Here is a 26,706-nt window from a genome sequence, read left to right on the forward strand (position 1 = left end):
CTTCTTTATTGGAAACAGAAAGCCACCAGCATTATCCAACCAGTATCTTATTACATAGATAGACACTTTGAGACAACGCACACTTCCTTAGACTCATGGAAAACTCATAGACGTCACTGCAAATGAGTAGTAGTAGCACTCCCAGCTTCTTGCTGATCATCCAGAATGCATATACGGCGGAAGGATGCTTATATCATCATGATCTGCCGCCACCAACCCCCTGACCTTCTTGCACATCAGCTTTTGCCACCCACACCTTCTTTCCAGTCTCTTTGTATTCTGCATCAGGTGGGCAGCAGGAGTATCCACACCAGCCATTATTGCAGCCAACAGGGGGTGGATCGATTTGTCCGTACTGATCTTTCGCAGTCAAATCTTTCAAACCTGCTACTAAGTTGGAATGCAAATAATTATGGGTAATTAATACGTATATTAACTAGATCAGCTTTCACTCTAACACACATGCACTCACACAACGGCTAGCCATCCAATGATCTATCTCTATCCCCTGTTAGCTCTGGAGGATGTTTTCTTATTGTATGGCAAATTAGAGACAGCCTAGTAGCTTAATGCGGCCCTCGTTAAAAACTTATATATATATATATATTATTAAAAGAAATTAACATGAATTGACAGCTTAGAAGGTCCTATATATAACTACGCTTGAAGAAAATAAATAACAACTAATGTCGGGCTTTAGGAAGAGCAATTTTACGGAAAACATACAGATACTAGACTTTATGGTCATAGGTCGTCTATTCCAAGAAAACGAAACGGTGAAGTCTAAATTACAAAGATAAAAACCAATTAAGTAGTTTCTTGAAGAGTTTGAAATACTGCCTCCAAAGGAGAAGAGAGCAAAAAAACAATAAGTGGGAAACGAATGTGTTTTTACCCGTAAAATAACAGATACAAAATATCCGAAGAGGATGTGACCATCATTTCAGATTTATTACCCGTAAAGTTGTAAATATCGGATAATTGGATCAGAGAAGAGAGATATCCTTAGGATTCACAAACCTTGGTCCTTCACCATTTGTCGTGCCAAAACATGGGGGAAGACCAGCAGTACAAGCACAAAGAGCATGGAAAAGGAGGAAGAAAGCTTTAGCGCCATATCTTTGGGACAAGAGGGACAGGGAAAGAGTAGGAGGGAGCGTTCAGTGGTAGGGAACATGCAAACCCTCTTACGCTATTTATAATGTAGATGTGGATGGGGAAAGAGATAGGGGCAGCTGGATTTTTAGATGATTCAAAATAAAAGACATATGTTTCGTCACGCTCACTGCGTCATCCAGTTTGCCAAATCATAACATATCCGAATACCTCTAATCGAGAAAGAGAAAAAGTATGCGTTGTGTATTATCTAAATCAACCATATTAAAATGCTCAAGAACTATGCCCTTTAACTGGCACTGAACTCTCGGTCCTCCAGGAAAAAAGAAAAGAAAGAGGAGCTCCACGCTGTTTCGCCTACAGCATCGGTGCCTGGGGCAGACTACCGATGCGTGACACAATCATCTGCGTGTGACAAAGTAAAAAGCGTCGACTGGCGCCACTTTCATTGGCCACCTCGCAACACCTATTCCTCATCGAAATTCTGGACCTCAAGCACAGCTGGACCCCAAGTCAAGTTCCAATGCACCATCTGGAGCTTGACGTCGACGATATAGCACTGAGCTCGACGTGCTAAACCACGTTAAATCAAATGATTTTGATCATATATATACATATATATATATACGCTATGTAATTCAGATGGAGAAAAGAAAACAAATACAAAAATTAAGGTTTTTAAGGCTGGAAAACGATGCATCAGACAAGGAATATATATGGCATTTATTGCTGTTTTTGGGTTCTCCCCTCTTAAGACAGATTGAGTTGAGCACATGCGCAGTAAGAACATGGAGACATTTTGGTGATTTTTTTTTTTAAATGCCTTTTCTAGTTTTTTACTCTTTTTATTTTCATTTTAGTCTTCACAAAAAGTTTTCTTTGTTATCTTTTTATAAACTGAAGGTATTTTCATCTAACCATACTCTGCCCACAAATATGCGCATACAACCAGGTTCGTTCTTAAGAGGGCTTCTATTGTCCTCTTTTTCAGGGACCATTGGATTGGATCCGACTTGAGATATTTAGGTCGCATTCACGTGAAGAACACCATCATTTTCTGGTGGATACCGACGAAGATGGATCAATCAAATTGTACTGTTCATGTTTGGACTCTTGCAAGTAGGCTGGGCCTGTCCTAGCCCGATGAAAAGTCAGGCTTACGTTAGGCCGCTGCTCAAACTTGAGGACCAACCAGGTTTGGCCCAGTTCGCATAAATATAATCAAATATATAAATATAATTAAAAATGACAATGATATATATATAAGACCCAAGCCCGAGTTGGTTCAGGTAGATGCTCACCCCGACTTGCAAGAGGTCCATGCTTGACTCACACAAGCTTCCCACGTGGTCTAAGGGGACTGCCTTTTCCCAATCTGCAAGGAAAATTTTGTTCATCTTCCCTTCACCTTAATGTTCGGGGTACTTTGAAGGAACCCTAGCTTAATGAAAACATGCAAGCCCTTTGATCGATGGGCCTCACACACTCTAACAGCTCGGTGGTTCTGGTTTCATTCCTAGACTAAATGGAAAATTTAAATCCTTACCTTAAACATAGACAACATACGGTCACAATTTATTGCATTATGCCCGGTTGTTAAAGTTTGTGATTTAAATTTCATTGTCATTGTTACATTCCAGCATGTTATTCTTTTATGCTGCAAATAGTGGTAAGTATGACACTTGAGTTGAAAAATGTACTGCATCTTAAGACCTAAAGGCAAGGGGAAAGAGCGCAACTTATTGTTGGTAGAAACTATGTACAAATGAGGCTCAGGTTCCATGCTTTTGCATCGAAATATATATATATATATATATATATATATATATATATATATATATATATATATATATATATATATATAACTGTGTAGAAACAAGTCGGCAGTCATTGGCCACAGTTTTTTGCGTGCGTTACTTACGGTGGCAAAGCCCGATATATACGCTCTACTCTCACTAGTGTACTTATATTTTATTTTTCAACGGTATATTTTCCATTTAAACGATGAACTTTGATTTTTATGCCAATTTTCTGCATCTTTAAACCTGATCAAATTCCTGAAATTTGCCTTTATAGAGGTAGAACTTTTTCTTTTATCTATTCTTGACTGTTTTCCTGTGACCATTTTGGAATACAATTCATCTGAATATGTTCAAGATGTATGTGCAATAATTAAAGTTTGTAAGTCCGCCGACAGAAATTTTTTTTTTTTTTGTATTGAAAATTTTGCCGGAAGCCGTCTAAGAAATGAACGATATTAATAAATTGCACCGCAAATTTTAGACCTCCTCATAAAGTATTCAAGTTTTCCAAAGTAGGTTATACGATGAGACCCTAACACTGACTACGTATTAGGGGCTGGACATGATAAAAATGCCCTTGATGGTATAGTAGAGACTCCTTTGGACGTCAAAGAAACTCTATAAAACAACTTCTTCTAAGAAGATGAAGGTACCCTTTCTAGAGAAATGGTGGTACACGGCTTCCCGTAAGTATAGAAATTAGCCTCCAATTTGGTAAGAAAAATTGAACTTTGTTTTCCAAAAAAAAAAACATTTTAGGAATTAATTTCAATAGGCCTGGTTTTTGTTTTTTCACCCAAGTGGTCTGATTTTTACCTATATATTATCAACTCATATTTCCATTTATAAAGTGGGTGTTTTTTTTAAATGAAATCCACTGCATATAAAATATCATAATTATTGCAAAAAATAATTTGCATCCTTCTATAGGTATGTTATAGTCATTAATTGATCTCTGTCTTTTGCTCGAGAGAAATGTCCCCCCTAAAACGACGGCATATTAAAAAAAATGAAATCGTACTACCGTTCAAAGCATATTTGACTTTTCAACGATAAGCACTACATAATTCAGCCGATTGATTTTTTAGAGAAATGAAAACAAATATATTAATTGAGGTCTCCAATGCTGGAAAACGATGGATCCGGTAAGGAGCATGTATTGCATTTTTTGCCGTGTTTCCGATCTCTCCTTCTTATCGGGAATGGACGGATTGAACGTGACTTGAGATTTTTAGGTCACTTCAAATTCCATCATTTTGAAGTAGACACCCACCAAGATGGATCAGTCCAATTGTAAGATAATAACACTCTTCACATTTGGACTCTTCTTGTAAGTAGGGCTGGGGCTGGCTTGACTCCATAGAAGGACATGCTCTATGGGTACAGCAGCGGTGGAGAGAAAAATCTGGCTAAAGGGTGCCAAATATAAAATTTTAAATTTTAAGGAGCACTAACTTGTAACTAAAAAAAAATACTCAAAAATATCAATACACAATTAAGAAAATTTTTGTGTTTTATGTGGGCAACTGCCCACACGTAGCCCCTACCTCCCTCTGCCCCCTAGGGGGACAGCCTTGTCCCAATCTAAAAAAGGTAAAATTTTGCCCTTTTTTCGTCTTCCTTTCAGCTTGAGGTTTGAGGTACTTTGTAAGAACCCAAAGCATGAATGAGCAGCTAGCAGTTGTCCCTATCGACATAAATTAACCAGTCTCACCGGGGTTGGTTGTCATGTACATCAGTGCATGTCATTATTCCATGCGTAATAGACCAGTTCTTCAAGCATCTTCTACACGATTTTTTAAAGTTGTGTCTAGGCCACTAGATTCAACCTCATTCGATTTTCAGAACTTTCCTTCTTTTCCAAGATATTCGAATTGGAGCTCTTACAACAGCAACAACAATATCATCCATTTCAGTAGCCACTCTCGTTCCTAAATTGACATAAGAGCTTCTTATTTATAGACATAGAGAGGGAGAGAGATTTAAAGGATGTAACTTTTTTTGCCATACGATATGGTAAACATACAAGCCTTTTCATCGGTTGGCCTCACACATTCAAACAGATCGGTGCTTTCATTCTTCACTAAAAGGAAAATTATGATCCTCAACTAAAATCAAAGACAACATATGGTCACAACTAGCGACATTAACGCTCAGTTGTTAAAGTTCTTGATCTGAATCCTACGGTGTGTTCTTGTTATAGGCTGCAAACAGTAATAATCATGACACTCCTGTTAAAGGATGTACTGTATATCTACTTAGACCCCCTAACAGGCCTGGACTTAAAGGCATGGAGAAGGGGGAGGAGCCTTGATTTCTTGAGCTTATTGGCTAAAAAAAAATTATGCAGGTACATCGTATTACCATATTCGTTGGCCAGCAGGGGTCTCGAGCAATACCATGTTAAGCCAGGGTCACTTTTTGTCTAATGAAAAAAGTTAACTTCTTCGCTTTTACAGTGTCGGTCTTGGGGGAGGAGTCTTCTTTTTTTAACATAGGTAATTTGGTTTTTTCTGCCCCTAACTCACATATGTACTTCTGTTAAAGGCCTAACATATAACTTACTCACGATAAAATGGTTTGATTATGCTGCCAAAGTTTAACTTTTAAATCCGTTTGGAGGACAACGGGCAAAACGTAGTTGTAAGTTAGTCAGATTTTGCCATTAAATCGGGCTTCTGGCAAGTCAATATGGTTTTTACTCTGTTTACATGTCAAAATCGAAGTTACATGAGAAAAAGAATGACCATTTTCCGGCCACTTGCCAGACCACGATGGTACAGCTTGAGCTACCCATGCTAAGTGACCTTGAATCCTTATCATGTAGCTCGAAATGAAAAATATGAAACATGGATACCAAAACTCTTTTTCAGACAAAGCTGACCGGAAAAATGGCCCCAGAGCATTCCCAATTAGCCAATCTAATCTAACACCCGTCTAGAAATGACTGGATCATAACAAAAGCCAGGCTTTCCTTCAAAAACTTAATTGCCCAAAACCTGGTTTAATTCTTAACATAGTTATGGGCGTCATCCAAATGGGGTCTTAAAGTTTGCTTATTTTTTTAATGTGAAGTCTTAATTGGATTTCACAAAGATGGGAGGCAATTCAAAGGTCCCAATATTTAGAACTTTGTAAGTCCACATTCTTATTTCCACATCAACTAGTTCATTAACTGATTAATATGAACGGATTCAATCCAGTTCTAGTTCGCTGAATATTTAATCTCCGAAATCTTTCGCTGATCAATCTACTTTGAACTCTGTCATTAAATAATCGGGTATTTTCTTAGGGTTGACACTTCAGCATTTAATTTCCATCAAATATTACCACCTCGAAGCGGCAGGTAGCCACAGTTTCTCTCTGCAACAATTATTCCTTTGGCAAGCACAAGCCATAGCTGGGTATAACCCCTCTATCTAATAGCGGAGCAAAAAATTTTTTGGCTGAAGGGCATTCGAATCATCAGACAGGTTAGGTTTGGTGTGGGCATCTTCTGTAATATTTTAATCATTATTATAGTACAATTTCAAGTCCTTTTAAATAATTTTTTTTATTTCTGGTGTCCCATTGATCTCAGCCACTACCTCTAAAAAAAAATTGGAATGATACTGACGAGTTGGGTATCACTGCTACAGTCATGGGAGACTATGAAACTTCTTTGTGCATGGTAGGAGAGGCGGTGGTGGATCTAGAAAAAATTCCAGGGCACTCATTCATACATTTCTATATCCAAAAGGGCACTGTGCATATAAGAGAACAAATATTTAAAAAGTGCTGATATAAAAAGTAAAGAAACGTTGAAAGGTTCGTGCGTGCAACTGCTCACACCAGCTCATATGTAGCTCACGTTCACAGTGGGAGCTCAGAGAATGTAATCGACTTCGTGATCTTTCACTTCTGTTACACAGGGGAAAAGGGGGGTGTGGACTTCCTGGAGCAGACACTCCATCAACCTCACTCCTTGAATCGTTAATTTAGTATTCAAACTTATGTGAACTTGTGTCTAGTTATATAGAGTAGCCCCACGACATCCGGTCACTGCCGGATGATAAATTGAAAATTTGTTAACCACATATTTAGTGACTCATGGGAAAAAAAAAATTTTCTGCGCTCCTGCTGCTACAAGTTTGGAATATTGTAACTTATTATCTGCAGTAATTAGCTTAATCATATTTCACAAACGTGCACACATGGTTATTTTTCCCCTGTTAAGAAACTGTCGCGGATCAAACTCACACCTCCTTCATGACGGCTAATCAGTGGCAAATCTAGAAAAATTTTTTAGAGGGGCACTGATTAACAGGTTTTTATACTTGAAGGGACACTTACATGTATAACAAAGTAAATATTAAACGTTCTTAATCTAAAAATGAAAGAAAATTAGGAAGCTGATGTGGGGCAATTGCCCACACCAGCATAAATGTAGCTCCGCCACTGCGGCTAACCCACCCTGGCATAGGCTGTGGAGCACAGTAACTTAACCTTACCCTTGGGTGATCTGTCTCATTTAATCTCTCGAAGATTTTTTACATAACTTATTGCCAAATTAGAGGTAGCCTCCTAAAACTTGTCTTTAACATTCTTTTTTGCCTATAATCAATTTTATGTGGCTCCGCCTTTGATATATTTGCATGGGGAATTATTCTTTTATTTAAGAACATAAATGACGTTTAATATGACCGTAAAAGTGATCTTACATGTAGTACCTTGTAAAAATGCACAATTAATAAAAAGAATTTCGGCATGTAGCCATCGTATCAATGTGGCACGTCGACCAAACTTATTGGACCGGCTTGAGCAAAAAGTTGGATTCACTAAGGGTGGGTTTGGATACAACCACAACACGAGGTTTGGGAAGCAAAATGACGTTTTCCTTCTCGAACAATGTTCGGAGGGCGTTTGGACCAACTCCAAACTGGATTTCTGAAAACCCATTTTGCTGAAAACAGTGTTTTCTTTCACATTTTTAACAACCTACTGGGGGGTCTTTGACGTTTTTCTTTTACCATTTCTTCTACCTTTTCAGGAGCAAAAACTCAGAAGGAGTTGAGCAAGATACGAGCACAGTGAGGAAGGAAAAGAAAGAACCGTTCAGCACCATCTCTAACACGCGAGAGGGAGAGGAGAAAACGTTTAGTCCCTATACGAAAACCCTCTGAAGCCCTACGAAGAATGGAGGAGAAAACGGTTAACCTAAAAGCAAAAGGCCTTCTAAACCCTAAGAAGAAACTAAAAGAGAAAAAAACGTTTAATCCCAAAACAAGAAACTCTCTAAACCCTAAGGGTGTGTGTTTGTCAATCGGTGGTTGGAAATTGCATTCCTCTTAGACTAAGAGTAATGTACATATAGAGATATATTACAACAAAATGTGCCAGAGCCAGAGCCTGATCTCTGCCACTGGTAGAGCTAGAGATCAAGCGGCCACTGTTGTCATAAATGGCATAAAATTAGTAGCGCCTGTGAAAAAAGACTGTGGTGTTAATGTAGCAACAGAAATTGACCGATTTTAACTGGCCCTAGCGCCAGACTGTTATGGCGCTACACTACCTAAAGCAAGAGCCGTTGTGTTCACTGGTGCTACCACTACCGTTGATGATTTTTCCTTCCTTTTTTTTTTTAATAATCAGAGATATTTTTACATATTAATCTTCCACAAGTAATACAAAATGTACAGTCTTGCTTAAGTTGCAAACAGTATTTATACATAATTTACCACGTACATGCTCCCTTGAGAGCGCCAGTACAGAAGGAAACCAGAAACCTCAAGTGAGAATATGTCATATGTAAACATAGGATCCCAAAAAATTACGAAAAAGAAGCTAATATTGTTTTTGAAGTGAGAAAGATGAAGCATGTCAGCCAGATATAAGCTAATTCCCCTCCATAGAAATCAGAGAGCAGAAAACCGTAAAACCTATCGGCCAGACGTATTGGCAAGGCCAATAGCACGTATGCCTCCAAAACGTTAAAAAAAAATACACATCACTTTCTCCTTCCACATAAAAGCTTGCAACATCCACACCCCCGCACTGAACTCGACCTCGTTCACCCCGTATATCGCAAGTTGTGACCCTAAAAAAAAAACCATTAACTCAAGAACTGATATGCATTAAGTGGTGGGGTTTCTTAAGAAATTCACCCCATAGAAGAACATTATTGCAGAAGTAATTGCAGCCCTTGTTCCTGTGGCACTGATAACAGTAAAAGAAAAGCTTACCTTAAAGGTGGGTAATTGCTCAAGCTAGCCGGTGAAGACACCCTTCCCACAACCCCACATGTCTTCCCCCAGCAACAACTTCAATTAGTCTCTCTTTAACATCAGTATTTCTTCAAAAAGGAGGAAAATGATAAGGACCAAGCTTCAGCAAGCTCTTGAACCTTGAACTGTGACCAGTCCTAACACCATCATTGGCTGAAAGCTAATGCTGAAACTTGCATCTCTATTTCATCAGCTAATTAGGTGTCGCATGCTATGTGTGCGCCGAGCCAAAGAATGCAAAAAATGTATCAAAGGCTATTCTCCCTAACTACTCGGATCCTCATTGCTTCCACAACATGTTAAGCTCTCCGAATCCCAACCACTCTTTGTGCAGCCCCCACTGCAGCCAACCCTTCCTCAAAGTCCTCCATTATAGGAATAGGGTGGTACTCTTCTTTTGGTGTTTTATATACATTCATAAAACTTCAGCGTTTATGAATTCTTCAACATGGTTTCCTTTGAATGGATTGACAAATTTTAACCTTGAAAATGCTTGTTCCTGGGGATGTTAGTTTTAACCCCTTCATCTTTTCCCTTCATAGTTTTGCAGTTGTGGCGGTTTGTATAAATAATTTATATCCACGAGAATCAAACGAAAAGCCAGCTTTTGATCGGACTTTAGGCTCCATTACCAAGTAGACCCCATAGAAGAAATTGGCCACCTGTGTATGGGTAGGTCGCCCTACCGTGTACATAGTGGACCCTTCGGAGACTGATGAGACTTTTCATTCATCGTTGAGGTACGTGGCCCCTTTTAATAAGAAGGTTCCATAGACTAGATATATATCATTGTCCAAATCTGACCATCTCAGTTAAAAGGATGCGGGTCCATCAGATGAAAATCCTTGGGAAATTTTTTATTTCTTGCTAACACTTTGTCCATCCTTGTAAAAAACACGGCTTGATTATTCAGATTTTTTATTAAACACTGTAGTTTTCCCTTAAAACCATCAAATAAAGCAAAATTTTCATTCACATGAAATGCTAGTTATAATTAGGGCTGTCAACTCATCACATTGAAATCAAGTACACTTTTAACTATATCTGCTTTTTCAAATATTCATATGTTCATATCCGAATTTGGATTCAAATAAAAATTAGAAAAAATCATATCTGAATATGAATCTAAATCAAATTTCACAATTTGAATCGGACCCGAATCCGTTTTTTACATTCATGTTTGAATTTGAAGCCGAACTTTGAATTAAATTCAATAGATTTTCAAAATGTAAGAGTATTGGATATAGGATACTTATTTCTACACTTGATCTGGATCCAAATCTGAATCTGATCGGTCATTTATATATTCCAGTCTGAATCCAAATCCAATCCGTTGTCCATTTTTTATATCTGAATTTGATCTAACTACTAAATTGGATAGATTTTTTTTTTTTGCATTGGATTTTTTCAAAACGGTTCTATTGAACATCTGAGTCAAATCGGATATTGACAAAAACGTGATCCGGCGCTAGAAAGTCACTTTTGCGGTTTTTTTTTTCGTTTTTAATAATGTGATGGCAGAGTGATCCAAGGCATCCAAGAGATGATCGAATGGCATCATCCCAAAAGGGCAGCTCTAGCAGAGGCGGAGCCAGGATTTTTTTCATGGGCGGGGCCGACAGTCCAACATCTGAATCCATGTAGGACCAACTGAATTCAAATTTAAAAAATAAATGGCGCAATTAAAATTTTATTTTTTTCAATGTAAATTTTTTTTTTTCATTAGCCGGAATGAGGCCATGGCCTAGGCTCCCCCCTCCCTCCGCCCCTGGGCCCAGTGTAATACACCATAAAAGAATGGGCCCCGGTGGAGCTTGTTTGTATGCGTCCTAGCAGCTTTGTTAGTTTTGGCCCCACCCACTCAACTCCTCTGGTCTCGTCTCTCAGGTCCTTTACAAGGTGGTGTTAGGTATACAATGTCTTCTTCCACACAATAACAATTATTTTGGAGTAGGTGGCCAAGACCCACCGCCCACTAAACCCTGAAGCTCCTACCTAATTCCTTCTATTCTGAAAATATAAATAAGTGTTTGTATGTCTAGAGTGGCCCTTTTTTCTCTGCCATTGCCCCAACCCCCTCAAGAATTCTTTCGCCAAATGATTTAATGGACTCGGCTGAGCTGAAAGGGTCTGGAGAGATTAATGGCCAAGTTGTATTTCTTGACACAAATGAAGACCACCGGGGTTTGCCTAAGTTGTTATGAATGTGTGCCCCTTTAATAAGAGGCACTTAAATTTCTCTTAATTCAAAACTAAACTAACACCTAACTCTTTAAGGGCCCATCATTTATAGTGTTTCTTGGGTAAGCAGGCTGCTCAAGAATAGAGCTCAAGCCCTCACTCAAACCCGGGTTTGTTCTTTGTGTTTTCAAGTGTTTCTCTTTTTCTATCAAGTTGTAACTTGCATTATACCATCAAATTTTGAAACAAAACTGACCACCTACCAACCAAACATAGTCTATTTCTCATGAAGCACACCAGAAACATAACATATGTGAAAAAAAAAAATGCATGCTCCCACTATTCCATCACATGGCCTAACTTTGTCGTCTTTCTTTATCTACTGACAATGACAACGTGACATGCATTGTCGCTGGTGCGCGATATTCTATGCCAGCTTTGCTCAATAAACATCAACCAGCGAAGGGCATTATCTTTTACCCTTAAGAGCATTTCTCTTTGTCTAGAGTATCTTCATTTTTTCCACCTCTTCCTATCTTCATTTTTTCCACCTCTTCGTTTTTTCTCCTTTTCTGATCAGTTTTCTTTCTGTTTTCATCCTCGAAAACAAGCTTCTTTTCACGTAGTTTACACACGTTCAAGGAGGTTTCTATTAATGCCGTTTTACCGGCTGCTCGTGATGTTGCTGGCGCTGCATACCTTTTTTTATTGTTCACACTCTTTCATGTGGATGCAATGAGAATCTGAACTTATTGGTTCCTTTTGTCTCAAACTTGCGACTCTAAATCGACTCTCGCTAATAGAATTTGTATAAGAAAATCAATTTCCTTTAACAATCAGCGGCAGATTCCGTCCAGGATTTTGTGGCAGTTTTTTAGCTAAAACATTTGACAAAGTTGAGATATGTAGGGGCGGAGATACATGGTCATTGGTGTGAGCCATTGCCCACACCAGTCCATTAAGATTCTCATTCAAATGTTTAAATTGTAACATGATAATTCAAACATTACTGGAGAACCTGATGTACTTTAAGTGTCCCTCAGTCAGAAAATTTGGGTTCCGTCTTACATGGCATGAAGCCTATACCCAAATCCAAATTCGGATTCAAACCCAATTCTGAACCATTTGTGACCGGACCCAGTTGAAACTTTTTTAACTTGATGTAGTCACTGGGCTTAACTTTTTCGCCTTTCTTTAATAAGTGACAATCAAAGCTGGTTATATGTGTTATGGTTAATCATAAAAATACCCTTTGCTCGTATAAAAAAAACAAGTTTTTAGTAAGATAAAAATGAAAATAAAAATAAAAAGTGAAAATGATTATAAATGACATGTTTTTTTTCTTACGGAAACATTTCCTTTCTTTTATATTATAGCGTACTTGTACCTGCATGGCACATGCATAACGATGCATGCAACCTTTAGTCTGCATTATCGCTAGTGCACAGTGACGCGCAGCTTTGCCCATTCACATCACGAAAAGAAAATGCCCCGATTAAAATACAACAAAGAAACATGTAAAGGCGTAAAAAATAATTGTGAAGAAAGAAAAAGTCTAAAATGTTCACTACTTTATAAAAATTTTCATAAATATATTATCTTCCTTTTGGTGTTGCATGCACAGTGATGTGCACGCAACTCAATCTTGAATCTGCAACGACGATTTTCCTTTTCCTACTTCTCTTTTTTCTCACAAGTTGTCTGATCATCTTTTTTCAGAAAAATCCCACTGTATCCTTGTTAACATTGTTTCTCTGTCAGCAAATCGATTTTCTGCGGAGAGGGAGAATAGTGAAGACTCCCCTGAGTTGAAGCAAGCCTGAAGGATGCCTAAAATTGAGTAACGAAAGACGAATACTTTTCCCCATAAGGCGTATAATATATACTCATCAACCTGCATGTTCTTAGCGTGCACAGTGGTTTCACTTTACTTGGGTACGCGTGATATTGTAAAAGGGAACTCATAAATAGTGTGCTAAGATGCACAAAGTTCTGCATTATGCTTCAAGGAGAAACATACAAGCGTTACACAGCGTGGGCTTACTCTGCCATCGCTTTATTTCAGCATCAACTTTAAGAAGTTGATGCACTCCTGGTTCACACTGATGAATTACGTAAAGGCTTCAGTTTTGTCCTGCAGCCTTTGCTGCAGCCTGCTTTCTGAACTGTGCAAACTCTGCAGCCGAGCAGCATTTGTGGCCGCAGTTATGTCGGCATGGTCCTTGGTGGAAGCCTCCGTGCATATCTTCAGCACCCTTCATGACAAACTCCGCGTATTCCTCAGCCGAGCAGCATTTGTGGCCGCAGTAGTGATGGCAGCCTCCGTGCATATCTTCAGCACCCTTCTTGACAAACTCGGCGTATTCCTCAGCCGAGCAGCATTTGTGGCCGCAGTAGTGATGGCAGCCTCCGTGCATATCTTCAGCACCCTTCTTGACAAACTCGGCGTATTCCTCAGCCGAGCAGCATTTATGGCCGCAGTAGTGATGGCAGCCTCCGTGCATATCTTCAGCACCCTTCTTGACAAACTCGGCGTATTCCTCAGCCGAGCAGCATTTGTGGCCGCAGTAGTGATGGCAGCCTCCGTGCATATCTTCAGCACCCTTCTTGACAAACTCGGCGTATTCCTCAGCCGAGCAGCATTTGTGGCCGCAGTAGTGATGGCAGCCTCCGTGCATATCTTCAGCACCCTTCTTGACAAACTCGGCGTATTCCTCAGCCGAGCAGCATTTATGGCCGCAGTAGTGATGGCAGCCTCCGTGCATATCTTCCGCACCCTTCTTGACAAACTCGGCGTATTCCTCAGCCGAGCAGCATTTGTGGCCGCAGTAGTGAGGGCATCCGTGGCCGCCTCCATGCATATCTTTGAGCGCATCGGCGCTGGCTTCCTTTTTCACAAACTCAGCATATTCTGCTGCCGAGCAGCACCTGTGGCCGCAGTAGTAACGGCATCCATGACCGTATCCACCACCGCCGTGACCGTAGCCGTAGCCGTACCCTCCTCCGTGCTTGTCATCGTTGATTTGGTTCACGTCCGCTTCCTTGGAACCTACTCGCAAAGGCAAAGATGAATGAGAATGACGTGAAACTCGTTTACTGACTTAGCAGAAACATCAGCATGAAAGAGTCTGCAAGTGGAACGTCGAGGTAGAAAGCTAATGAGTCTACTGCCATGGCCCTCCACTAATATCAAGAAGTGCTAAAAGTAAAAGGAAACTAGAAACAGAGACGGCTGTTGATCAGGAATAACAAGACAGAAAACAAGCAACTCATTTAGACACAGAAACAGAGATTTCATCTTCTCCCTGCAATTAATAACATCTCAAATCTAAGAAAATGTATATAACGGAGAGGGTCTATATATATATATATATATATATATATATATGTATATATAAAAGAACAGCAGTTAAACAAAGGAAAACGAGAGGGGAACTTAGCGCAGTAAAAGCTACAGAAACTGAGGATTTGAATGACATAAAACTGTCGCAAACTCCGTTTTCGTGCTAGAATGAACAAGTTTTTTCAACTAGTTTACACGTTAAGCGGGTACATGTAACTTTAGTGCCTTCAAAACGGGCTAATGTTGCCATCCTGCATGGAACTTAGAAAAGGAAAAAAAAAAAGAACAAAGAGACCACGTTGATTCTCACCCAGAACTGGGGAGAAGGCCAAGAGAAGGAGAACAAAGAGAATAGAGGGGGAAGCAAGCTTGTGCGCCATAGCTCCTTAACTAAAGAGTGTAGCTTGTGACGAGAAACGCTTTACCCTCTCAGCCTATTTATAATGTTCACGAAAGTGGGGAAAGTAAAAGGTGAATCGTAAAGATGGAGAGTTACTTTCTCTGCTTCAATTATTCAACCTTATGCAAAGTTTGTCATTTTGCGATCAAAACGTGAGGAACAGCCATTGGCTGCTCGTGATAGTGTTGGAGCTGCGTAGCTTCCCATTGCTTGCAACCCTTTCTTTTGAATCCGAAGTCTGGATTCGTTTCCACTTCCAGGACTCCAAATCGACTAGCTTTAATTGGATTAATTTTATAGAAAGAAAACCAAGCTCCATTAACAGTCTACTGCAGATCCAATCCGAGACGATTTGGTGGCAGTTTCTCTGCTTAACTACAATGTTTGAGTAGATCAAATAGCCTAAAGTTCATACTCAAATCTGAATCTAGATCTGAATCTGAACCATTTATGGCCGGACGCAGTACCAACATTATTCGTAAAATTGACAGCGGACAGTGGACTGTCGTGTAGGGAGCCTTCTTCAATCTCATCCTTGAAGCACGTGGCCCCTTTTGATGAGAAAGATCGTCTGAATTGCGTGGAAGCTGCCTTCTGGTGCAGTTTCTGCCATTTCCAGAATCAAATGCATTTGTCCTTGTCCGCTGTGTGTACGAATGTCTGAAATGGGTGATAACAGTTTTGCACAAGTTAAACAACGGTAAAAAGAGCAGGAAAAAAATAAAAAAGGGTATTGCTTTATCTCTTAGGGTTGTGGCGCAACCGGTTACACAAGCGGCTGTTGAGCAGCAGGTCGTTTGTTCAAATCTCGTGACTGCTTCGTGAGAACTAACTTAACATAGCCAAGGCTTTGGAGGCAAGACAATGGCTCTCTGTGAAAACCGACAAAGAATGAGCTAAAGTGAACTCCATTATTTATCTATCTTTCAGAAAGGTTCAAATTAAATATTAGACTCATCAAACACTTGAAGGAAAGGAATTATTTTAAGATGAAACATCATCTATGCAAATCAAAAAGCATATTCGGCATCCAGTATTATACTCCCTAACACACCGCCGTTGATTTGAAAAATAACTCTGCATTTCATCTGTACTTCAGCACCGTTTCTTTTCAATGAACATTTTTCCCACTGGATCTCTGTGAGTTCCTTTCTTCCTAGTCGAGGGTGTTAGCATATAATTCCTTCTTTCACAAGTTAGGAGTGAGTGGGGAGATTAGTCGGGAGTGTTAGACATGCAATAACTTCTTCTACAAGTTGTTTTGGAGTGAGTGGGGAGATTAGTCGGGAGTGTTAGACATACAATAACTTCTTCTACAAGTTATTTGGGAGTAAGTGAGGGGATACGCCGAAGCTCCCATGCAACTTTTCATCCTTTAAGGTTCTATGTTTTTGGGTACTGCCTAATTTTTGCACCAATCCTTTCACGATTTGTTTAATTCTTTAAAGCTGGATTCCTTTTTTTCAGGGGCGGAGGGAGGGGGGGCTCGGGCCATGGCTCGGGTGAGTCGGGAACAAAAAAAAATTATATGTAAAAAATCAAAGTTTAGTCCGACCCGTCGCTCCTCTTGATCTTACCGTCGCTCCTTTTGGCCCGACTCACACATGGTTTGCCCCGCTCCTAACTTCCCCCTCGTCTTCTTCTTTTGTTTGGTTCTCTGTAGGCGTTATGCTTTGGTCGGCAGCACCATAATTTTAACGAGCCACTTGTTGAATAATTAAAATGCTATGAGTCGGGACTCGGGAGTGGGCGTTCAGGACTTTGAATAATTAAAATGCCCGTCATGAGAAAAATGAGGACGCTTTTGGGAATAATAAAAATAAAAAAAGAATTAAATAAAAATGATGGCGTGTGGAAGGTTGGCGTGGCCCTCGTGACTGTCGGTGTCGTATACTCAAAAATTCACCTCTAATAAAATGAAGAAGGTGGGCGAATCTTTTGACGCCCGCTTGTAAAGGGCATTTTTGTCTTTTTGAACATGCAGATTTTCCATTTTCAATTTTGTCCAGGTTTTTCTTTTGGCGATATGGAAGTATAACGTCTTTCATTCCATTAAATTTGAAGCTCGTGGAGAAAAATTATGTAAAAATATTTTTCTTTTTTTATTACAAGTGAAAAGTTATTCTACTGATCTTATTTGAAGTTGATAATCCACACGTTATAGTAAAAGATAATATATATATGAATTGGTTAACAAGTTCAAGTTCTCTAGGCTCCAACAAAGCTGCGTTAGAGCTCTCTGAGTTTCTAAGCATCAGCCCCTAAGCTTGAGCTGTGTGGCGTATGCCACTCTAGTAGAGTTCAAGCCGAACCTAAGAATCCTACCTTTAATAGACTAATTAATTAAAGAGGTTTGAAATTCTCTATTAAGGAGCACTAATATAAGAAATCTTATGCGTAATAAACTAATTAGGTGGAAAACCAACATGCAAATTAAAAATTATGTGGGTCTATTGCAAGACAAGAACCGGCCAGCAGGGGCCCTGGCCCCGCCCCACCCCTACCTAAAAGAAAAATAATAATAATTTACATGTGAGTTAAAAAATATCTTTATTTTATATAAAAATTTTGTAAAATAATAGTTTTAGCTCTTGAAAAAATTTTAAAACTATAATTCAACCTCTCTCATAAAAATTTGCGGCCCTCTACCGACAAGCCCAACATCTACAAGCCCAACATCTAACTCCTTAAGGTAAGGTCCCATCATTTGTGGCCTCTCTCGTAGAGAAAGGTCCCATCATTTGTGGCCTCTCTCATAGAATCCCTTTATGCTCCAGCAACATAATATTTTTTATCGACAATAATAGAAATGCCTGTTCCTACTGTTCCGTCACATGGTCTACCTTGCTCGCCTTCGTTTAGTAGCAAGTGACAACGTGACATGCATTGTCGTTGGTGCAGCCTTGCTCAATAGACATTAATGAGCCCTTAAAGGGCGTTTCTCTTTATCTAGAGTATCTTCATCTTTTCTTTCGCGTTTGATTGTTTGAAATTTTGATTCGAGGATGAAAATTTCAGAAACATAATTCATCTTCAAATTAGAATGAAATCAAAATTACATGTTTTAGTTTCCTAATGTTAGAAACAATATACTTTATTTGTTTAATAATTTTAATATCTTAAAAATGAGCATTTGGTTTCTAAAATTCCATGATTCTATGGTATATCAAACGCCCCCTTGGATTTCCTTTTTGTTTTTCTCCTCTTCTGATTAAGGGCATTTTTAATCTTTTTTTGTTTTCATCTTTTCCTCCTAAAAACAAGGTTTTAGTGCTAAAACAAGCTTCTTTTACTGGCTGCTCGTGTTGTTGCTGGCGCTGCTTACTTCTTTTTTATTGTTCACAGGTGCAGTCAGAATCTGGACGTATTAGTTCTTTTTTGTTTCAAACTTACGACTCTAAATCGACCATCACTAATCAAATTTGTGTAAGAAAACTATGCTCCATTAACAGTCCGCGGCAGATTCAGTCCAGGATTTGGTGGTAGTTTCTTTACTTAGCTAAAGTATTTGACAAAGTTATACATGTGGCATGAAGCCTATACCCAAATCCAAATTCTAATTTGAATCCAAATAAGAACCATTTGGGAGGGGATCCAATTCCACACTTCATGCCATTCAGTTGGAGTGCTTTATGAAAGAATAGAACTTGTCATCAACTGTCAAGTAAAGCTAGTTATATGCAAACTCGTGTGTACAAGAATTTGTGCATAATAACCAAAATAACTTTGATATCAAAAAGTAAAAAGCTATAAAGAAAGTTAAAAGTTCAAAAAATACATTTTTTTTATAAGAAGCTTCTAAAATGTACCAATAAATGATTTACTTATCTTTTCTTGGAAAAAGGATTTTTTAATTTTCCCACTTTAACCTTATATGAGGGGCTCCTTTTTTGTTATTTGCACTTTTGGTTCAAAGGCATTTTAGTCTTTTGCTCCTGAATTGCATTGTGTGTTCCGCTCCGCTCAATGAATCTCTTTATTAACGTTGTCTTTTATAAGCAAATTGATTTTTGTAGAGGGGGAGAGTAATCAAGTCTCTCTTGAATTCAAGCTTAAATGTTACCTATGGTTGTGTTTGTTTCACCATGAATCTCAGATGAACCGGGATTTGAAATTATATGATCTCAGATTCATAGATTTCTAATCACCCTTAAATCCATGGTTTTTAATATGTAGCATAGATTTCTAATCACCCTTAAATCGTTTAAACTCAGGATCTATCAAAGGCTATCAAACAACCAAAAGCGCATATGTTTTAGCCTATAAGGTATATAATATTTACTAATCAACCTGTGGCTGTACATTCTCAGCGTGCAGAGTGGTTTCATTTTACTTGCGTACGCGTGATATTGTAAAAGGGAACTCATAAAATAGTGTGCTAAGATGCACAAGCTTCTGCATTATGCAAAATGGAGAAACATACAAGCATTATACAGCATGCAGCGTAGGCATCGGCTGTCGTCGCTTTATTCCAGCATCAACTTTAAGAAGTTGATGCACTTCCCATACATACTGATGAAGTGCAGAAAGCCTTCAGTGTTGGCCTGCAGCCTGCTTTGTGAACTCTGCAAACTCTGCAGCCGAGCAGCATTTGTGGTGGCAGAAGTAATGGCAATGGTGACCAAAACCATCGGCAGTGGCTTTCTTATTTACAAACTCAGCATATTCTGCTGCCGAGCAGCACCTGTGGCCGCAGTGGTAACCGCATCCGTGTCCACCACCGCCATGACCGTGGCCGTAGCCACCACCGCCGTGGTAGTACCCTCCTCCGTGCTTGTCATCGTTGAATTGGTTCACGTCCGCATCCTTGGAACCTACTGCAAAGGCAATTATGAATGAGAAGCACGTGAAATTCGGTTACCGAATTAGCAGAAACAGGAGCATGAAAGAGTCTCCAAGTGGAACGTCGACGTAAAATGCTAACGCTTCTGCCGCCATTGCCATCGACTAACATCAACAAAAGCTAAAAGGAAAATGAAACTACATACAAACAGAGACCGCTCTTGAACAGGGCATAACTAGCAAGAAAACAAGCAACTCATTTACAAAGAAAAAGAGAGAGAGATATATATGACATTTTGGTTTCATGTTCTCTGCAATTAATAACATCCCAAATCTAAGAAAATGTACATTAAAGAGAATATATATATATATATATATATATATATACGCATTTAGCAGCTAAACTAAGGAAAAAGAGAGAGAAAACTGAATGTAGCGATTACCTAAAAACGCATTAAGAAACTGACGACTTGGATGAAATAAAGCTGTCGCAAACCTAGTTTTCGAGCTAAAATTAACAAGTTTTTTCTACTAGTTTACACGTTAAGCGGGTTCCCACTGTAACATTTGTGCCTTCAAAATGGGGTAGTGCCGCCACCCTGCATGGAACCTTAGAAAAGGAAAAAAGAAAAGAAAAGGAACCATGAGACCACCTTGATGCTCTCCCAGAACTTGGGAGAAGGCCAAGAGAAGGAACACAAAGAGAATAGGGAGGGAAGCAAGCTTCTGCGCCATAGCTCCTTAACTAGAGAGTGCAGAGTGTAGCTTGTGATGCTAAACACACCTCACTCTTGACCAATTTATAATGGTCAAGAAGTGGGGGGGAGCAAAAAGTGAATAATTCAACAGGGAACTGTTCTCTCTGCTTCAATTATTCAATCTTATCCAAAGCTTGTCATTTTTTGATCAATGTGGGGAGCAGCCATTGGGTGCTTCTGATATTGGTGGGGCTACCGGGGCTGCGGTAGCTTTCCATTGCTTTCACCCTTAAAGAGTGGGAAAAGAAATGGATGGAGAGGTAAGAAAATAGGGAGGGAAAAGCGAACAAAGGAGAGGGAAGAAACGTCGTTTTCTTTACCTTCCAAGCTCTTCATTTTTTTAGGGATTGAAATTTCATTAGAATTTTTTTTGTTTTTCACTTCTGTCTCTCCTCTCTTCTGCAGCCAAACACAGTTCTTAATCTCCTTTCATTTTCTTTCTTATCAATTAATCATCCAAACACAAAAAAGATCTTTCTTCTGACTATAACATTAATGGGATCAATTTATAGCAAGAAAACCAATCTCCATTAACAGTCTAGTGCAAATCCAATCCGAGAAGATTTGGTGGTAGTTTCTCTACTCAACTATAATGCTTGAGAAAGCCAGATAGGTTCAAGTCCATACTCAAATCAAAATCCAGATCTAAATCCAAGCCATTCAGAGCCGGATTTCGCCAGCAGTAGAAGTTAAAGATGCTTTTGGTCACCCTAGCGGGCGGGTGGTGGACCCTTTGCAAACTCTCTCATCCTGGAAGATAAAACCAAATTTTATGATTTTCCAAGAAAATTATATTTTTTTATTAAAGCTGTCAAATGAGGACCTAAGGGAAACCCAATTATTTACCTTTCAAGAAAGCTTGAAATTAAATATTAGACCCATCAAACACTTGAAGGAAAGGGATTATTGCAAGAAAAACATGATCGATGCAAATCAAAAAGCATATGATCCCCAACACACCGCCGTTGATTTGTATATAACTCTGTGTTTCATCTATACTTCATCAACTTTCGTTTTGAATGGATCGACCACTTTTAGCCTTAAAATTTTTTTCTCACTGGAACGGGAGTTAAGTATCTTCAATAACGCTAAAGAAAGTGAACTAGAAAAACCAGCCTCTTTGAGTCTAACCTTGAAAATTTGACTTGAAGGTAAAAATGTTCAAGGCAGTGACCATTTCCAAATATAATTTCGGCAAAGAAAAAATACATATGATAATGAAAGTTTATAAAGCTGGGAAACGATCTTTTTCTAAAAAATGAGAGATGATCGAGTCAGGAATATCGTAAGAGGTGGGCCGCCAATGTAATACACCATGAAAGATTGGGCCTCCAATGTAATACACCACGGCAGCTTTATTCCGATACGTCTTGGCCTCACCTGCTGCCTGTCAGAGGCGGAGTCAAGTGAGGGGGGTCCGCATGGACTCCACCGCAACTTCAAAATTTGAAAAAAAAAATTACTTTTAAATTTTAAAAACTTTTAATATTTCCGCATATATCAAAATTTAGTTATAAAAAAAAAAATGGTTTCACCTCTACCTAACTTCTTACTGTTAGGTAGACGTGCACAAACGAATTAGAACAGCTAAAGGCATGAGAGTTAATTGAGTTGAAAGAGTAATTAAGTTTCAACACTTGGCACATGGAAGTTTCCCGAAATTTTGGAGCCGACTACATTTTATGGTTGTTAAAAGATCGTTTGTCTCAAAAATTTATGAAATATTATGATACAGTATAGTATTTTATGAGTGTAATTGGATTTTTGGAGTAGATGAATAAAACAGTATATTATTGTAGCTAAAAATCACGAAAATAAAAAGGAGGAAAAAGTTGAAAGGACGAAAGTGCATCTGCCATGATAAAATGAAAGCACGTGAACGCCCTCTCCATTGCATTGAGTTCATCTTGTTCTGCTCATGTTACCAAGTGATCTCAAGATTCACTTCACATGAAATCGAGAACAATGCGGATGTTGGGGGGAATGGTCCATGTCGTCCGTTTCTACCACCTTGCCCGTATCCACTGGGGCCGTAGCCATACCCACCTCTGTGTTTTTCACCATCGAATTGGTTCACGTCCGCAACTTTGGGACCTACTCGCAAAGGAAGAGATGATTGAGGCATGTGAAGAAACCCAGTTACAAAATTTTCAGAACAGGAAGATCTGCAAAAGAGTGCTTGAGGAAGAAAAAGGAAAACTAGAAACACCCACCGCCATTAATCGTGGAACAAGAAAGAAAAGAAACAACTCATCTATTTTGACATAATCTTCTTTTTTTGTATCCATGGTCTGGCCAGTAGAGCCGGTTGAACAGGATGAGAATTTCATCCTCCTGCTCGGCCCACCCTTCTCTTATCTCCTATGGAGTTTGGTACTATCTTTTTTTCTGTATCTGCTACAATTCGTGCAACTCAAGATGGTGAGGGAGAACGGAAAAAGGTGAAACGAAGGAGAGAGGCAAAAGTGGTGAGAACGAGCGATTTTCTTCTAAATTGGTTAAGTCTCTTGTACAAGGAATATATATGAACTTTACATAGCATAGAAGCATGCATCGTTAACTTCAACGTCTAAGAAAGCAACTTCGAAACCTTTTTACTAAAGCAATCAACTTGCCCTTCTTTAGGAAGGACTTAATCTGGAATCTGAAACCTTCCTCTACCACCACCAAAACTGCAACGCTCCAATGTTCTAAAATGCAATGTTTAATTTTAACAGTATCCATAGTTCGGCCACAAGAGCCAGGTGAGCAGGACTTCATCCTAATGTCCGGTCACTGTTCCCCATCCCCTATAGAGTGTATATAAATAGTTTTGATTTCATGTTCTTTGCAATTAATGACATCTCAAATATTTCAAGGAAGAGGTCGGACTTTGATAATAGAAATGTATATAAGTAAAACAGCACTCGAACGTAGAAGCATTTGAGAACATTATGACTTCCATAGAACGACTGCTTTTAGCAGCTAAACTAAAAGAGAGAGAGAGAGAGAGACTAAGCGCAGCGACTACCCACAAATTACATATACTGACCATTTGGATGACACGAAACAGTCAGAAGCCTGGTTTTAATGCTAAAACAAGTTTGTTCAACTAGCTCACACGTTAAAAGCAGGGCTACTGTGGTTCCTATGTCATCAAGATGGTCGTTTTGTTGCTGCCATGGAACTTAAAAAAGTAAAGGAAATAACATTTCAAAATCAGAACTCCACCTTGATCGTCTCCTAGAACTGCAGAGAAGGCCAAGAGAAGAAGCACAAGGAGAACAGACAATACTCGAAGCTGGTTATGTAGACTGTGGTTGGCACGAAGTTTTGTGCACCAACACTGTTAGTGACAAATTGAAAAGAAACCTTTCCTAAAAACAAAAGAGGAATTCGAAAAAAAAAAGTAAAAAGAGACTTTAAAAGGGCATTTCTTTTTCAACAATTTCAAAAATGTTCCCTTCACACGCAACTCTGTCTAATTTATAATTGTTATGATGACGTTCTATTCTCCAATCTTATTCAAAGTCTGTCTGACCCATTTGTTGAACGGCCATTTCCTTTTAACATCATTTGTTAAAAAATACAATTTTTTATATGAAGCGTCTAAAATGTACCAACCAGCAACCCCCTTCTTTTTTTCTTCTGTATTGATGCATGAAGATCGATCTTATCCGCAAGAAACACTGTTCTTTGCCTCTTATGGGTATTTCTCTTTCTTCTTATAAATAATTTGCTTATCTTTTCATAGAAAACGGTTTTTTCAATTTTCCCACTTTAGCCTTATATGAGGGGCTCCTTTTTTGTTATTTGCACTTTTGGTTCAAAGGCATTTTAGTCTTCTGCTCCATCATTGCCTTGTGTGTTCGGCACTGCTCAATGAATCTCTTTATTAACATTGTCTTTCATAAGCAAATTGATTTTCTGTAGAGAGCCAGAGTAGTGAAGTAGATGCACGGGAATTTGAGATTCTATGATCTCAAATTCATAGATTTAAGATAAGATCACCACTCCATCCGACCTTAAACCCATGGTTTTTAATATGTAGCATGGATTTTCAATTATTCTATTGGGCTCTTCAATTTGTTTAAACACGGGATCTCTCAAAGGCTATCAAACGTTCAGTAACCAAAAGCGCATATTTTTTGCCTATTAGGTATATAATATTTACTAATCAACCTGGCGTGCAGAGTTGTTTCATTTTACTTGCATACGCGTGATATTGTAAAAGGGAACTCATAAAATAATGTGCTAAGATGCACAAGCTTCTGCATTATGCAAAATGGAGAAACATACAAGCATTATACAGCATGCAGCGTAGGCATCGGCTGTCGTCGCTTTATTCCAGCATCAACTTTAAGAAGTTGATGCACTTCCCATACATACTGATGAAGTACAGAAAGCCTTCAGTGTTGGCCTGCAGCCTGCTTTGTGAACTCTGCAAACTCTGCAGCCGAGCAGCATTTGTGGTGGCAGAAGTAATGGCAATGGTGACCAAAACCATCGGCAGTGGCTTTCTTATTTACAAACTCAGCATATTCTGCTGCCGAGCAGCACCCGTGGCCGCAGGGGTGACATCCGCCATGGTGCTTGTCATCGTTGAATTGGTTCACGTCCGCTTCCTTGGAACCTACCGCAAAGGCAATGATGAATGAGAAGCGCGTTGAAATTCTGTTACCGAATTAGCAGAAACAGGAGCATGAAAGAGTCTCCAAGTTGAACGTCGAGGTTAAATGCTAACGCTTCTGCCGCCATGGGAAAAGGAAACTAGAAACAGAGACCGCACTTGATAATATTTTGGTTTCATGTTCTCTGCAATTAATAACATCCCAAATCTAAGAAAATGTACATTAAAGAGAATATATATATATATATATATATATATAAACGCATCTAGCAGCTAAACTAAGGAAAAACAGAGAGAAAACTGAGCGAAGCGATTACCTAAAAACGCATTAAGAAACTGACGATTTGGATGGAATAAAGCTGTCGCAAACCTAGTTTTCGAGCTAAAATTAACAAGTTTTTTCTACTAGTTTACACGTTAAGCGGGTTCCTAGTGTAACATTTGTGCCTTCAAAATGGGGTAGTGCCGCCACCATGCATGGAACTTAGAAAGGGAAAAAAGAAAAGAAAAGGAACCAAGAGACCACCTTGATGCTCTCCCAGAACTGGGGAGAAGGCCAAGAGAAGGAGAACAAAGAGAATAGAGAGGGAAGCAAGCTTGTGCGCCATAGCTCCTTAACTAGAGAGTGTAGCTTGTGATGCTAAACGCACCTCCCACTTGACCAATTTATTATGTTCAAGAATCAATTATTCAATCTTATCCAAAGCTTGTCCTTTTTTTATCAATGTGGAGAGCAGCCATTGGGTGCTTCTGATATTGTTGGGGCTACCGGGGCTGCTGTAGCTCTCCATTGCTTTCACCCTTAAAGAGAAGGAAAAGAAATGGATGGAGAGGAAAAAAGAGAGGAAAGGTATGGAAATGGGGGGAGAAAAGAGCAAGAATGAGAGAGAACAAACGTCCTTTTCTTTCCCTTCCAATCTCTTTAGCGATTGAAATTACATTAAAAATTTTTTTTTTCTTTTTTCTTTTTTTTCACTCAAACAAGTTCTTAGCTCTCCTTTCATCTTCTTTCTCATCACTTAGTCATCTAAACACCAGAAAGGCCTTTCTTTTCATTCCTTTTTTCTCTCTCTCTCCTTCCATCCAAACAAGATGTAAATTGAATGTAGCAATAATCTGATTAATTTATAAAATTTAGCAAGAAAACCAATCTCCATTAACATTTTAGTGCATATCGAATCCGAGAAGATTTGGTGGTAGTTTCTCTACTCAACTATAATGTTTCAGAAAGCCAGATACGTTAAAGTCCATACTCAAAATCTAAATCCAGATCTGAATCCAAGCCATTCGGAGCCGGACGAAGTTAGAGATGCTTGTGGTCACCCTAGCGGGTGGGTGGTGGACCCTTTGCAAACTCTCTCATCCTGGAAGAACGTGGCCCCTTTTGATAGGAAAGATGGTATGAATATGTGGATGCAGTTGCCGACATATCCAGATTCAAGTGCATTCATC

At 39.1% G+C, this 26,706-nt stretch overlaps 2 protein-coding genes across 5 annotated transcripts; both read right to left on the minus strand.

Moving 5' to 3' along the window:
- Window positions 1–13,326: 13,326 nt before the first annotated feature.
- Window positions 13,327–15,132, minus strand: LOC116263534 (uncharacterized). The gene is made up of 2 exons (XM_031643273.1): window positions 15,016–15,132; window positions 13,327–14,411 (listed from the first exon to the last, which is right to left on the minus strand). The coding sequence occupies exons 1-2, from the start codon at window positions 15,083–15,085 to the stop codon at window positions 13,486–13,488; spliced, it is 996 nt and encodes a 331-aa protein (XP_031499133.1). The 5' UTR covers window positions 15,086–15,132; the 3' UTR covers window positions 13,327–13,485.
- Window positions 15,133–19,471: 4,339 nt separating this feature from the next.
- Window positions 19,472–25,935, minus strand: LOC116263739 (glycine-rich protein DC7.1-like). Of its 4 annotated transcripts, none has more exons than XM_050080549.1 (2): window positions 25,781–25,900; window positions 19,472–19,922 (listed from the first exon to the last, which is right to left on the minus strand). In XM_050080549.1, exons 1-2 carry the CDS (start codon window positions 25,860–25,862, stop codon window positions 19,639–19,641), a joined length of 366 nt encoding a protein of 121 aa, XP_049936506.1. In that variant the 5' UTR covers window positions 25,863–25,900; the 3' UTR covers window positions 19,472–19,638. The 4 variants fall into 4 exon arrangements, with proteins under 4 accessions (XP_049936506.1, XP_031499671.1, XP_031499672.1 ...); XM_031643811.2 differs by lacking the exon at window positions 25,781–25,900 and adding an exon at window positions 20,541–20,701; XM_031643812.2 differs by lacking the exon at window positions 25,781–25,900 and adding an exon at window positions 20,541–20,691 and having other exon boundaries at window positions 19,472–19,919.
- Window positions 25,936–26,706: the final 771 nt, after the last annotated feature.

Source organism: Nymphaea colorata, chromosome 11 (genome assembly GCF_008831285.2).
Source record: "Nymphaea colorata isolate Beijing-Zhang1983 chromosome 11, ASM883128v2, whole genome shotgun sequence".
NCBI lineage: Eukaryota > Viridiplantae > Streptophyta > Magnoliopsida > Nymphaeales > Nymphaeaceae > Nymphaea > Nymphaea colorata.

Excerpts from the sequence above, each read along its gene's own strand:
- LOC116263739 (XM_050080549.1), bottom strand. The coding sequence starts at position 25,862 with ATGGCGCACAAGCTTGCTTCCCTCTCTATTCTCTTTGTTCTCCTTCTC. Across the intron at positions 19,923-25,780 it reads AGTTCTGGGAGAGCATCAAG|TAGGTTCCAAGGATGCGGAC; the intron begins GTGGTCTCTTGG and ends TTGCCTTTGCAG.
- LOC116263534 (XM_031643273.1), bottom strand. The coding sequence starts at position 15,085 with ATGGCGCACAAGCTTGCTTCCCCCTCTATTCTCTTTGTTCTCCTTCTC. Across the intron at positions 14,412-15,015 it reads GGCCTTCTCCCCAGTTCTGG|GTTCCAAGGAAGCGGACGTG; the intron begins GTGAGAATCAAC and ends CTTTGCGAGTAG.